Source organism: Gasterosteus aculeatus, chromosome 8 (genome assembly GCF_964276395.1).
Source record: "Gasterosteus aculeatus chromosome 8, fGasAcu3.hap1.1, whole genome shotgun sequence".
Taxonomy (NCBI): Eukaryota; Metazoa; Chordata; class Actinopteri; order Perciformes; family Gasterosteidae; genus Gasterosteus; species Gasterosteus aculeatus.
The window spans coordinates 19612959-19625703 of record NC_135695.1 but is presented as its reverse complement, the minus strand read 5'-3'; the positions used below and the strand labels follow the sequence as shown (position 1 = coordinate 19625703).

Below are 12745 nucleotides of genomic sequence, written 5' to 3'. Positions count from 1 at the left end.
CCCCCTGTCCCCGTCCCCGTCCCCCCCACCCCGGCCGTCCCTAAAAACCCACCCTCGGAAATGAAGCTTCTGCATCATAAATCTTATGTTACAATAATTTGCAATTCACTCCCTCATCAAAGGCAATATTACCCTAATTTATTATCTGCCTGCGCGGGGGGCGCGGGGGGGAGGGAGGGGGGGGGGGGGCGCGGAGATAAGAGTTTATCAGGAGGGGGATTGATTTTCATTAACTGATTGTAATAAAGATGAACTGCCTGCCGCGCACGCTGACCAAGAGCCACACTTTATTGTAATTGGGACAATTTATTTCATGAGCCAGTGGCTCTACTTTCTCTCCCCCCCCTCCTCCCCCTTTTCTCCCTTCTTCCTTCTCCTTTCTGTCTCAGAACGTCTCCGCTGCTGCGGCTTCAGGTGTTGAGGAGATGATGATGACAAAGAGCACGTGGCGAGGAAAGTCAACGCTCCACAGATCTTCTCCCGTTGCCAGGGCAACGCTGTAGCATCAATCGACTGACACTCGCCGCCTGCAAAACTCTGCTCCCGTCACACGTGTCCTCCTGACACATGCCCCCCCCCCCTCCTCCTCCCCCAGCGGCATCACGTGACCTGCTAACAGGCGAAGCCTTCAGATCATCCAGGTCAAACATCTCACAGCATCTCGAGATGAAGAAGAGGCAGAGAAACCCTAAAGATGTACTAAGGATGTGGGGCGATGACTCGACTCGTCCAGAGGCTGTAACATCTGCACTGCCACCCCCCCCTCCCCCTCCCTCCCTCACCCCAGTCTTCTACCCAGCGCACTTTGACGTAATACAACTGGGAGAAACACAACATCCTGTTTGAATTTTTATTGTAAAATTGGAAAAAAAGGAGAGAATAAGAGAGAAAAGCCCCAATAAGCATTTCTTTTTGATACATATCTCTATCTTAACCATGAAAGAAAAAAAGGAAAGCGGCTGAATAAATAATAAATAAATAAAAATAAATAGATCAATAAATAAATAAACATCAAGTTACATACTTGACCCGATAATTAATTATAAAATTATTTAATCATCAATCATTAATATGAAGTAACCTAAGCAGCAAGTATTAAGAAATTTCAACAGGGGAAAAAATGTTTGGTTTCTCAGGCTAATACAGAACACATAGTTGTTGTTTTTTAATAAGTTTCAGTTTATAAAAAAGATACTGCTTTCCCTGTCAGTTAATCCATGCTGCACTGACACTGCCACAAAAACAGGTGGCGCTCTCCTTTCAAAAAAGAAGGAAAGAAAGAAAACCAATACAACCTGTAAACTGCACTTTCTCCTCCAGGTTCCAAGAATAGTACTGAGATTCCTCTTTTTGCGCCCTGCATGTCAGTAAAGTCGTCTCCACCGACCATACTGCTGTTTTATATGTTTTAGTATGCTTTGTGCTGAGAAACCAGAAAGTTAACATCTTTATAAAGCGACCCCCCCCCCCACCCCTCCCCCATTTCAAACCCTAATCTATAATTTAACCAAAGAAAGGTCCTGTGCTGATTTTCCATAATATACAGATTTCATATTTATAATAAGCTACTATCCTTAGCATTCAAACCATAAAGAATCATATTGTTAATACTAGTAGTACCGTAATCTTTAACCCTCCCAGCCCCCATTGAGCATGCTCAGAGATTGAAAGGGGCACCAATGGTAGGATGACACATATTAAAAGAACAGAGATAGAAATGGATGCAAGAGTGAAAACAATGCACAAAACAAACTTCAGTTTGACCACATGCAGCTGAATTGGACCAATTTCCTTTCGGCTTTAGTGGAGCTCCAATCAGCTCTGGTAATTCACAAATGTTAACCCAATTAAGTCCTTGGATTTCAGTCGTTTCATTACATCCCCCCCTTTTCTGGATTTCAGAGAGGAAACGTATACTTCAGCTTGTGCGCCACAAACCGCTCTCCACCCGCAAACCTTCGCCGTCTTAATTGCGTTCAATCAAATTTCATTTCTCTCTCTCTCTCTTGGCAGAATGAAATTAACTCAACATCTTTTCAAACTCATTAAATTCCAGCCACAGCTGGCATCTTTAATTTGCATTACCCAAGCTGTTGTGAAGGCCACATTTAATTTGATTTTAATAATTTAAAAAACTCTCCAGGAGAAATCCCATAAGGAAAGACGTCTTTGAGTGGGTTTATAAGGCCCTGCATGGCCCGGGGTAAGGAGGGCATATATCACAGCTTCCTAAAGCGGCTGGCCGCTGACAGCAGAGAGGAAACTAACAGTAACTCACCGGGGGGAACCAAGCTGTCTTCTGGCAAATATATATATGAAATCTAACCTTTTCACTGGGAAGCTCTATTGTATAAAATTACAACCTGAAAGGACCTTCCCTCCTACGCTGTTATGCTGCATCACAAAATCAAATACTTACTCCCTACGGATCAATATTTCCTGAAAACAAAACACATTTTCAAGGAATCTGGCACTCGTTTAAAGTCGGATGAGGAAATGCGGTGGATATGCTTGCATAATTTGGCAATTCATGATGAGAAAAGGCATTTTTAAAGACTATTTTTTTTTTTTTTTACAACATCTAAAGTATTGCCTGCAAGAGAATAATATACAGCGAATCTGGCTAGTAACATTTGTTGAACGGTCTCCTGGTCTACCAATAAAAAGAGGAGGACGGAGGACTGTAGGTGCGCGGAGGCCGAGCCAGTCAGCGTTGGAAACTCTCTCACGCGAGCTGGATGCTAGTTGAACAATTCAAACCAGTGAAATGGAGAAAAATAAAAAATAAAACTAAATGAAAATGAAAGCAGATTTCATCTCGGATGTGTTTCTCTGTAAAAAAACAACAACAACACCACCACCACCACCATCACCATCACCCCCACCCAATGATGCTGGAGGAGTTAATGGGTCCCATCTGATGCGTCGTGACCGCCCGCTAATGGCGGGGCTGCCGTCCCGCCGCGGCGGCAGCAGCTGTAGCAGCTACACTTACAGGGCTGCCGCTGTCTCACTGACGGATCATCTGCCTCCTAATTTGACCTCCCACGGCTGGTGGCGCCAGCGCTCGCTGCGCCATCACACCCGTTGGAAAACAGGAAAAACACAGCTGCTCTTCACCCAAGAACCCTCAGCGACACCCCTGAACCACTTGTTCTCCTTTAGGGGCGATGGGGCGATGGGGGGGGGGGCAGTAGTTAGATGCAAACCACAGAGAGGAAAAATGGACTCTTGTCACCCAGTCAATTCATTCAAAATGCCAACGCGTAATTGATTGCGCATCTCTCCCCCCCCAGCTGATCAATATTATCATTATCCTAATTATGCTGTGGGTTAGCCCCCGGCCCCCGTCGGGCGTGGGGCAGCTGGAGGAGCTCGGCGTCTGACACCGGGCTTGGATGGAGACGGGAGGGAAGTTGTTGCGTCGCTTACTTTTGGCACTACGGGGAGGTTTGTTATTTTTATCTTTTTTTTTTCTTCTTTTTTTCCGTCTTCCACTGACACAACAACACCGGCGGGTCACAACCCCCCCGAGATGAAATACCGCCACGCAGATGAAGCGATGAGTGGCAGAAAAAAAAACAAAAAAAAGATTATCTGAACATGCCCCCGAAACAATGTCTAACCCACATATTCTACGCCACTAAAATAGTATAGCTTTATACATATTTTTTTCAGTTTTGTTTTAATATTCCTTAAACCCAGTAGCTATAAATGTAAAAGGAAAACAAAGCAAAACCCATTTCCTCTTTTTTTTTTTTTCAACCTGAAGCTAGTATTTCTTCTTAAGTTTAACTGGTAATATTATTAGTAGTAGTTTGTAGTATTAGTATCATTAATACTATATATTACTGTTCAGAACAATAAAAATGTTTGGTCCTTTGGTCCCTTAGGGGTGAAATATTTGCAGTTCTGCTGTTGCTAATGGAAACCTCAGTGACCTCCGAGCTTGCTGAGAGAGACGGTGAGAGAATTAGAGAAAGAGGGAAAGAGAAAGAAAGTCTGTCAGTGGACCAATAGAATAGCTCCTTTTTTTCCACTGTTTTTCTTGATCTTCAAGTTTTAACCCTCATTTGTCCAGTACAGTAAAAGCCACAAGCGCCTCTTCCCTTATATATATGTGTATATAATATGTATATAGAAATCTATTTGTTGTTGCTGCTTTTTTGTTTGTTAGTTTGTTGCTTAATTAACAATTCAAGTCTCAACAAGAAAAAGTTCCGTTGTTCAGTCTCATCACATCTTTTTTTCAGTTTTTTTTTTTTCCTCCTCGTCTTTCTTGCACTGTGCCATCTGTTACTGTCAAGTCCCCCGGTGACTCCTCTTTCGCGTCTTCTGTTTTTCCCGCCGTAACCTATATCTTCGTAAGTAAATGCTGATATGTCTTCAAAAATTCCTTATGTGTTGATTTTTTTTTTTTTTTTTTTTTAAACATATTTTGCTTTCAAAGAAAAAAAAAAAGTTGAACTCCTCCGAGATATCTTCACGTGTCCTCTAAAACCTGCAACACAGAAGCAAGAAGTGCAAATTTCAGACGCTGCATTCCAAACATTCCATTCCTTTAAGCGTCGCATAGTCCGAATACGGCTCCATTAGGGCGCCGAAAACGCTCCGGGGGAGAGCTAACGCCCGCCGATCGATCCTCGTCAGTCACCGCGACGAGGCGTCATGTGAAACCGAGCCTCGCAGAAAGCGTTGAATAATTCAGCTTTACATTCGCCCGAACACATTTGACCCGTAGCTCTTTAGTTCAGGCTTCATCCGAGGAGACGGGGAGGGCCGCGTTGGGCCCTTCTTAAACCTAAATACCCCTCCCGACAGGAACCACGCTCACCTGTGCTGCTGCAATGAATACTGAAGGTAGGCTGTGTCAGTAAGGGCGGCTGGCGTCCTTCGGTCTCTTTAGCTGCACTTTCAACCTCTTCATCCCGATCTGAAAGCCGTTCATGGCTTGGATAGCTGCTTGCGCGCTCGCCGGGTTGTCGAAGCTCACGAAACCTGCGGAGGAGAAAAAAGTCGCCGATTCAGATGCTTCCGCTTTAATGCAACAGCAAGTCAATACGTAATGCAGAGGGACGCTGCTGGGAAAGATGCAACTAAACTGAAACAGCCTTTAAAGATCATTTTTGTGTACATAACGGTCACTCAAACAAGCCAACGCTGTGGGACGTTATCGCCATGAAGCAACTGGACGAACCCCCCCCCCCCCCCCCCCCGCGGGAAACATCTGCTGACACCCGGCTTTGGCTTTCAGAGATGAAGGTCGACCCCCGCCGTTCATTCCCAGGACTAATTGCTCTGCAGGCGTCCCGGGCGTTTACCGGCTCCTGCTCTGATGGAAACATGACACCCGGATGCACGCGCAGGTCGCCCGCCGCCGCGCGACACGTGTTTTAATTAGTGTGATTACGCCTCGCCGATCGTTGAAAACACACTTCATTTTCCGACTGGGAAGAAATGAAAACGCGAGTCGTCGGTTTGTCTCACAACCGTTCCAACGGTCACAAACTCTGCATCGATCGAAGTGAACCCGGTCGCAGCCGGATGTGGAAGTACGTTTCTGACTACCGGCATCCGTCTTCCGCCTTTTTTTCCACTGTCAAAAAACCTGCATATCTGCATTAATTTAGCTGGAAAAAAAGGGTATGAGAGAGAATGAAACACATACAGTCCAGAACATTCTGAAGGGTAAAAACGATGGACGTGATGTTTTGGGATATAAAAGATGTCATTAATCACTTACGGAAACCTCGGAAACTCTTACTTTTGTAGCCCAAAGTGCAACGAGTCCAAGCCCCCCCCCCCTGGGAAGCGAACACAGTTCATGGCGGGGGGAGACGAGTGGGGAGACAAACCGCAACGTCGAGCCCACGGCGGACATCCTGCTTCCATCCCGTTTGAAGAGGAACTCAGTGACCAGAAGCTGCAGTGGAGTGTGTCTCCGCTTGATGCGCCCCCCCCACGCCCCCCCCCCCCCCGCATCTGCGGTGTCATTAGGAGCAGCCGCCGACCCGTGAGGAACAGCACAGGGGCAGGGCGGGCAGGTGGGGGGGGGGGAGACGTCCGCCCGTCGGGGGGGGGGTAACACACTGGGGGGGGGGCCGGCAGCAGAGACGGAGGTGGAGTGGAGATGCCGGCTCGGTGCTTTCTCACTCCAACGTTTCCTTCTCTTTTTCCCGCCATCAATCAACGTTTATCCCCCCCCCCCTCCAGATTAATTACACCAGCGCGCTCGCCTGTTTCCCCCCGGCCCAACATTATGTTGTAAATGCATAGTGTAGAAGTCAATACCGCAAATAGCTCTTCTTTCATGAATTTATATGTTATTACGTCCCCCGGGGGGGGGGGACGGGGGCCGGCGATCAATTGCGCCCAGGGTCCTGCTGCTCCCTGAAGTGAAAACAAATGCTGATCCATAATTGTCCTTTGGCCCTGACCCCCCCCCCCCCATCCCACCCACCCACTCCACCCCCCCGGCCCACCACCGCTGCTGCTTGTCTGCTCAAAGTTGTTCTCAGCCCTGGGGCCTGTTGGTGCGCGTTGGCTGACGGAGCTAAACGGGACGGGGGGGGGACGGGCCGGGGGGGGGGTGCGCGGCGCCGTGTGAATCAGCCTCGGCGGAGAGCGTATTGACAGATATTGGGGTTACAGAGCGGTGATGTGGATGCTGATGCAGCAGCTCCGGCTTTTCGGGGTCACGCGGCTGCCAAACAGAAACAAGGACATGGGCTCTGATCGACTGCATCACGGCGAGTTCGTCCCCGCCGACGCATTCAGCACATTTCTCCGCGGCGCCGGGGGCCGAAACGCAGCAGTCATCAAGATGCAAATTCGGGTCGGTCAGTCAGTCTGTCAGGGGGTAAGATCCAGCAATCCACCGTGTCTGGCTGCTGTCAAGCATCGTCAAGATCCACGGCACCTAAAAAGGATATTTGGGGAGGGGGAGGGGGGCCCTTGTGCCAGTAGCCCCCATGGCGCTCTCGGAGGGCCGCGTTTACCACAAAACCTAAGCCACACTACCAAGCTTCGTGCCTCAGCTCAACTGTCGGAGAGAAAAACTCCCAAAAACATTTTTTTCCCCTCACGGGTCAGAATTCGACTCACCGAAGCACTTGCTCTGGTTGGTGGCCCGGTCCATGAAGACCTTGGAGGAGATGACGGTGCCGAAGGGCAGAAACATCTGCATGAGCTCATTGTCCCCAAACTCCTGTGGCAGGTGGTAGATGAACAGGTTACAACCCTCCGGACCTGAACACACACACACACGGGGGGGGGGGGACACAGCTGTGAATTTGTCATTTTGATCCGTGCGGTGTCTCGCGTCGACTAAATTAAGATAAGTGGAAATGGATTTTCGGGACGTCTGTGACATCATCAGTGATAAAACATAAACTGTTCTTAGACACGCAAAGATAAATGGAGAAAAGTTTTTGCATTGATTTGCTGATACCGATGAGAGACTGTTCCCATTTTCAATTTACATTTTAAAAAGCTTCTCTGATCAACATATGAACTATCAGTAATTTGATCAACGTGCCGCAGAAGAAATCTAATTTCATTTTCAAATATCTAAGATAAAGAGTTTTCGATAACGCTTTCTGTGGCGCTGATGTCTACAATGCATTAGAAACATTAGTGGCAAACATACATGTATTCAAAGCCCAAGTACAGTACCGCTATACACACTCATGTATATTTATAACAATTTATAATAACAACGAACAGAATATAAATGACCCTATAATGACTTGAGAGTATCATTATTCCTTTGCAAGAAGAAGAATCAGTACATTATGATTCCCACAGTTGTAATAAATTACACTCTTTTTAGAAAGCATCATAATCACATAATGTGCTTCAATGTGATTATAATTTATTCAAGGTGGTCGAGTAAAAATGTATTTTGCATAACTCAGAGTTTTGTTCTTGCATAGATTTGTACTTTTTCATCCTTAAAGGAAGCAATGACCGCTTTTAGTCGCACAAAATACCAGCATGCATTTAAACAGATTATAATGCATCATTTAAATACGGTAATGTGTTACGAATGTGAAATGATTTTATGATGCGTTGTGCTTATAGTTTATAAAGCACACTGCATATTTCTGTCTCCTAACAATACCGTGTTATAAGCAGTTTATAAGTCACTAAAACTATGTTCAGATTGCATTTGTATTGCAGGAGCTTCATAGAAAGTGTCACCCGGGTAACAAAGAAAAGAAAGAAATGCGTTTAAAACTGAGGGGCATGATTGCTTCAATCATACTTGTGCTGCCTGAGTGACTCGGTTTTCTCGAACATTAGAAACAAATCAACAAAACTTTATCTTCAAGTGAGCTGCCACAATTCTCTCGTAACCTCCATTTTTACATTTTCATTATTTTAATTGTTCCACGTGGGTCGCAGGGACAGCAAGGGATTTTATTATATAAGCTTTAATTATAACTTACAAAAAAAAAAAAAAGAAGAAGCATGTGCCAGTGTGTCGATTATATGCAGCCTATTTTCAAGATAACCAGCCTGATTTATTTGGTTTAACCATCCTCGCATTCTTTACACCGATCACCTAAAACGCGACGAGGACGGCGTTCAGTAACATCGCTCCACCACCATCTGTGAAACGCGTGCAGGGTTCACATTCTCACCCTTCTGTAAGCGGTACGCGGGAGGAGGTGTGGTCCTCGTGCTCCTTGCGCGTCTATTACACGAGATCGAGATGTGTGTGTGTGAAAAGTAATAATGTTCTCTCACCCTCACCTTCTCTCTGCTGCTGCTGCTGCTGCTGCTGGATGACCTGGGGGGGTTGGGGCAGCGTCTGGCCAATCGGAGTCAGCGTGGTGGTCGGGTAGATTGCTGCAGAGAGGTGGAGAAGGGGGAGAGAAAGGAGACGGGGGGGGGAGCGTCAAAAAACGAGGATCCCACAGAAAACGGCGACGTCGGAGGTCCGTCGTCACCGAAAGGCTCCCCGATGTTCCGCCCCGGAGACGGTGCAACCGCACCTGTGTACTGCTGCACTCCGGTGAAGGCCTGCTGGAGGGTGTCGGCGGCGGTGGGGCTCTGGGTGGAGTAGGGCGGCAGGCCGTTGGTGTACATGGTCTCCACCGCGGGGTGTCCGTTGGGCTGATGGGGGATGCCGGTGAACCCGTTGACGATGGGCGTGACGAGGCTGGGCACGGCGGAGGTGGTGATGTTGGCTGGTGGAGAGCTGAGGCCTGCTGGGAAAAAACAACAACGAATGACGTGTGCGGTTCGCGGCGCCGGGTTCCCTCTGCACGCCATCATACAAAGCAGTCGTAATGTGTTAAGACGTAGGTGTACAAATACAGACGTGCTTTTCCTACAGAGAGTCCACACACACACACACACACACACACACACACTGCATCTCTAATGCAAGGACACGGGTGCAACGGGAGTCTGTCACATATCCGCCTGCTCGCCGTGACACATCCCGCAGAAGAGCCGGGAAGTCAACCGGTGAAAAATGAGCCTGTCCGTAGTGTTTGTGCGATACCCTGCTGGCTCCTACTGCTCAGGATGATGAAACCACTATGCAACTTCAGAGAGGGGGGGGGGGGGGGGGGGTCTAGACCCAATGGAAGGAGACTACAGCGGGCGATCCGGTTGAAAAGAAACTAAAAGACGCCTCTTACTTTCATACGCCGTAAAAAAAAGAAGAAAAAAAAGACAAAATAACAACATTTGGCAGTTTGACAAATGAGTGGGTCATAACATATATGGGACACGCCTGAAAGGCAGCTGCGAGACGCTTCATGAGTGGAATTGAAATTGGCTGCTCCCTCTCTTCTCTCATTCAATGCATTTTAAAAGGACCCTCCTTTGGCAAGTGTTTCCAATTATGCCGGGAACATCAAAGTACCCATTTTGAGCCGAATCTCACTGTGTGATGGTCCCTCTAAAAGGGCCGCTCCGTGGCAAAGCACCCGCGCCCGCCGGAGTACGGCTCCCCCGAGGACCACCTCTCAATCTGGAAACCCTCGCCCCGATTGGACGGAAAGCCCAGGTTGCCACGGAAACACTCCAACAGGCCGTATCCTCACAATCTGGTGCCTGAGTAAAGAACCACCCCCCCCCGCCCCCCCGCGAGAGGTGGTCCAGAAAGGGTAAACAATCACATCCCGCGTACACAAAGCACACGCGGAGATTTACGCTAATGCCGGGGCAAATATGCCCGGCGTCGCACGCTCGAAACCTCCCCGCCGCCGAGAAACAGCATCTACGTGCCCACTTGGATCTGCTTCTTCTGCCTCTTCTTCCTCTCCTTGCTCCCTGGCCCTCTCAGCATTTAAGCGGCAGCGACCGGGGCGACGGCCCCGGCGGGGGTCGAGCCAGAGCCGCTGCGTGTTTTGGCGCCGGTTTCCTCTCCCCCTCCTCCCACGATCGCCTGGTTCCTGCGGCGCTGTGATGAATTAGACTGTAGCTCCAGCCCATTCTCCTACCAGGACCCTGGAGACCGCCGCTCCTATTCTAGAGGGCTAGAGACAGCCGGTCTGCTCGGGCCACACGCACACTACTGTGCCGCCGGATAATGCACCCGCTCCATCATCAGGCAAATTCGTTTTCCGAGGCTTAGCGGGGCCGCGGGAGCGCGCCTTCCGCGTGTGCGCATAGCAGTCGTGGCGGTAGCAGGGGCAGCGGCGGGAGAGCTAGGTGGTCGCGTGGAACCCCCTGACACGCAATAACATAAATTCTCGGGTCAGCAGTTGGACATGACGTCCTTGGTAAAGGAGGACACGCCGCCAAACGTAACATATTACGGCCGCCGAGGAAATGTCACAGGAGGGAATGAGCGTAAAGATCGCCAGTGTAATAAAGGCAGCATTGGTGTTGTAGAGGGGCAAAGCGCAGAGACGTTTCTCCCACAGTAACTAAACCATCAAATACTATTACACACAACATGGGGCCTCGCTGTAAGGGAGAGGAAAGAGCGACATCACGATCCCACGAGGAGGCCGTTTGTGTCGTCATCTCCATCCACTGGCCCGATGACCCAATATCCACCACCCGCAGATCCTTTCCCCCCCGGGCTGCAATGGAAATGAGGAGGGGGGGGCGCTTCCCGCCATCCTCAACAAGACATTTTCATTTGAGAGCTCGGCGTATAGTTCTGGCATTGTGGGGGAATCGTATTCATAGTCTGCTTACATTGTACACAGAGGAGCGCGGGGTGTCGGCCCCCGTGATAATGACCCGTTGTTCCGCGCTCGGCCGCGGCTGAATACGAAGCGACGCCACAGAAAAGATTTCTATACAGCCGCGGCTCTCAACTACCGCTTCTCCACCGTTATTACCGCGAGAAAGAGGCCCGCGCTGCCAAACAGCACGAGTGTGAGTGTGTGTCACATTTATTTATGTTCATATTCCTGCAGGCCGCTTCTTTGGCGGGGGGGGGGGAAACTGTTGATTTGCTCGTGGCCACGACTGCTTGACAAAAGAAGCCTTGGCATGCGACAGGAGCATTTATTATGCTAATTACGCATTGAAATCAACGCGCGATGCCGCGCCCGTGCCGGAGAGCGCCGTCATTGCCAGCACGAGGACCGTCTTTCTCTGGAGCAAGTAATAAGCACTCCAACCAGATGCTTTCATCTAACTGATTTAAAATGTGATGCATTTAAGACTCGAGAAAGAGAAAAACGTCTCTCTGCTCCTTAAAGTGTGAATAATAAATCGGAATGAGGGAAGGACGGCTTTTTTTCAGACGCTAGCGGGGACGCCGAGAACAGCTAATGTGACCTTCAATGCCGCCGCTGAGATTCCTCGCGTTAATGTTTGTGAAGCGAGAGGAGAATGAAGCTTCATTAGCACATAGTTTAAGTAAACATCCAAACGCAAGGCGTAGTCTTTGAGGCGTTCCAAGGGCGACTCCAATGAACAATGTCATTGAAAAGTGATTGTAGGATGTACAGCGCCTCTTCACTTTGAGGCCCTGAAAACCTCGTCCGTCAAACAGGTTCTTTCTGTGAGTCAGCGAGAAAATCCTATTTTCGGTATTTGGTGGGTACTTCACATGAAAGATGTGTTTCTGCGCGGCGGGCTGCCAGGCCGCTGTCAATCAGCCCCACCCACGCGGTCCTGATGACGCAGAGCAGATGGTTAATGTCTTACTCACAGGCCTGAATATCCTTTGCACCGGAGACATATTCAAGATTGTAAGTAAACTTTTTGGGGACTTTCTGGGGAAGTTTCATTTAAAAACTTGCTGTCTCGTAGCAAAGACCAATGACACGCATTTTATCTGCAGCCAGAAATTTGAGGGCTTTCTGCTCGGGTAGAGAAGGATTAGTTGCTTAATAAAAGTATTTTGTTGTCCTCCTGTTTGTCATCATCTCCACTGATGACCTTGTTGGTGCTTGTGAGAATTCGCTTCTATGCTGATGATGGAGCTCTATACGGCCACAAACTCTTTAAACTATTAAAATACGTCCACGGCCCTGCAGGCGCATCCACACCACCGCTCGACGCGTCCTGGAGGTGCAGGTGCACATCTGGAGAGGATGTGGAGCCGCCCCTCGAGTTAAGAAGGGAAGGCTGCGGCACATCCAGCCGGCATCTGCTGCGCGGCGTCTGAAGCGGTGCCGCGCAACAGAACACTAAGAGCGACTTTGATTACACACTTACGCGCAGCCTAACAAAGCATCCTTGACACGATGTGTTCTTCCTAACATTCACCCAGCGGGATGCGCATCCCTCTCCTCCCTCACCCCCTTGATCTCCCCCTCTC

At 48.8% G+C, this 12745-nt stretch overlaps 1 protein-coding gene across 23 annotated transcripts in view; it reads right to left on the bottom strand.

Annotated features, from left to right (window-relative positions):
• Nucleotides 1–2527: 2527 nt before the first annotated feature.
• The window catches only part of celf5a (cugbp, Elav-like family member 5a), a 157173-nt gene continuing 146955 nt past the window's right edge, over nt 2528–12745 (bottom strand). For 6 of the 23 annotated variants that reach the window (XM_078108627.1, XM_078108611.1, XM_078108615.1 and 3 more), the window contains exons 8-12: nt 9000–9215; nt 8752–8853; nt 7105–7248; nt 4835–4998; nt 2528–4501 (exon numbers count right to left, since the gene is read on the bottom strand). In XM_078108627.1, coding sequence (XP_077964753.1) covers nt 4871–4998; nt 7105–7248; nt 8752–8853; nt 9000–9215 — 590 coding nt within the window. In that variant the 3' untranslated portion in view covers nt 2528–4501; nt 4835–4870. The remainder of the gene's footprint in view (nt 4502–4834; nt 4999–7104; nt 7249–8751; nt 8854–8999; nt 9216–12745) is intronic. The other 17 variants (XM_078108606.1, XM_078108612.1, XM_078108616.1 and 14 more) reach the window with 3 other exon arrangements.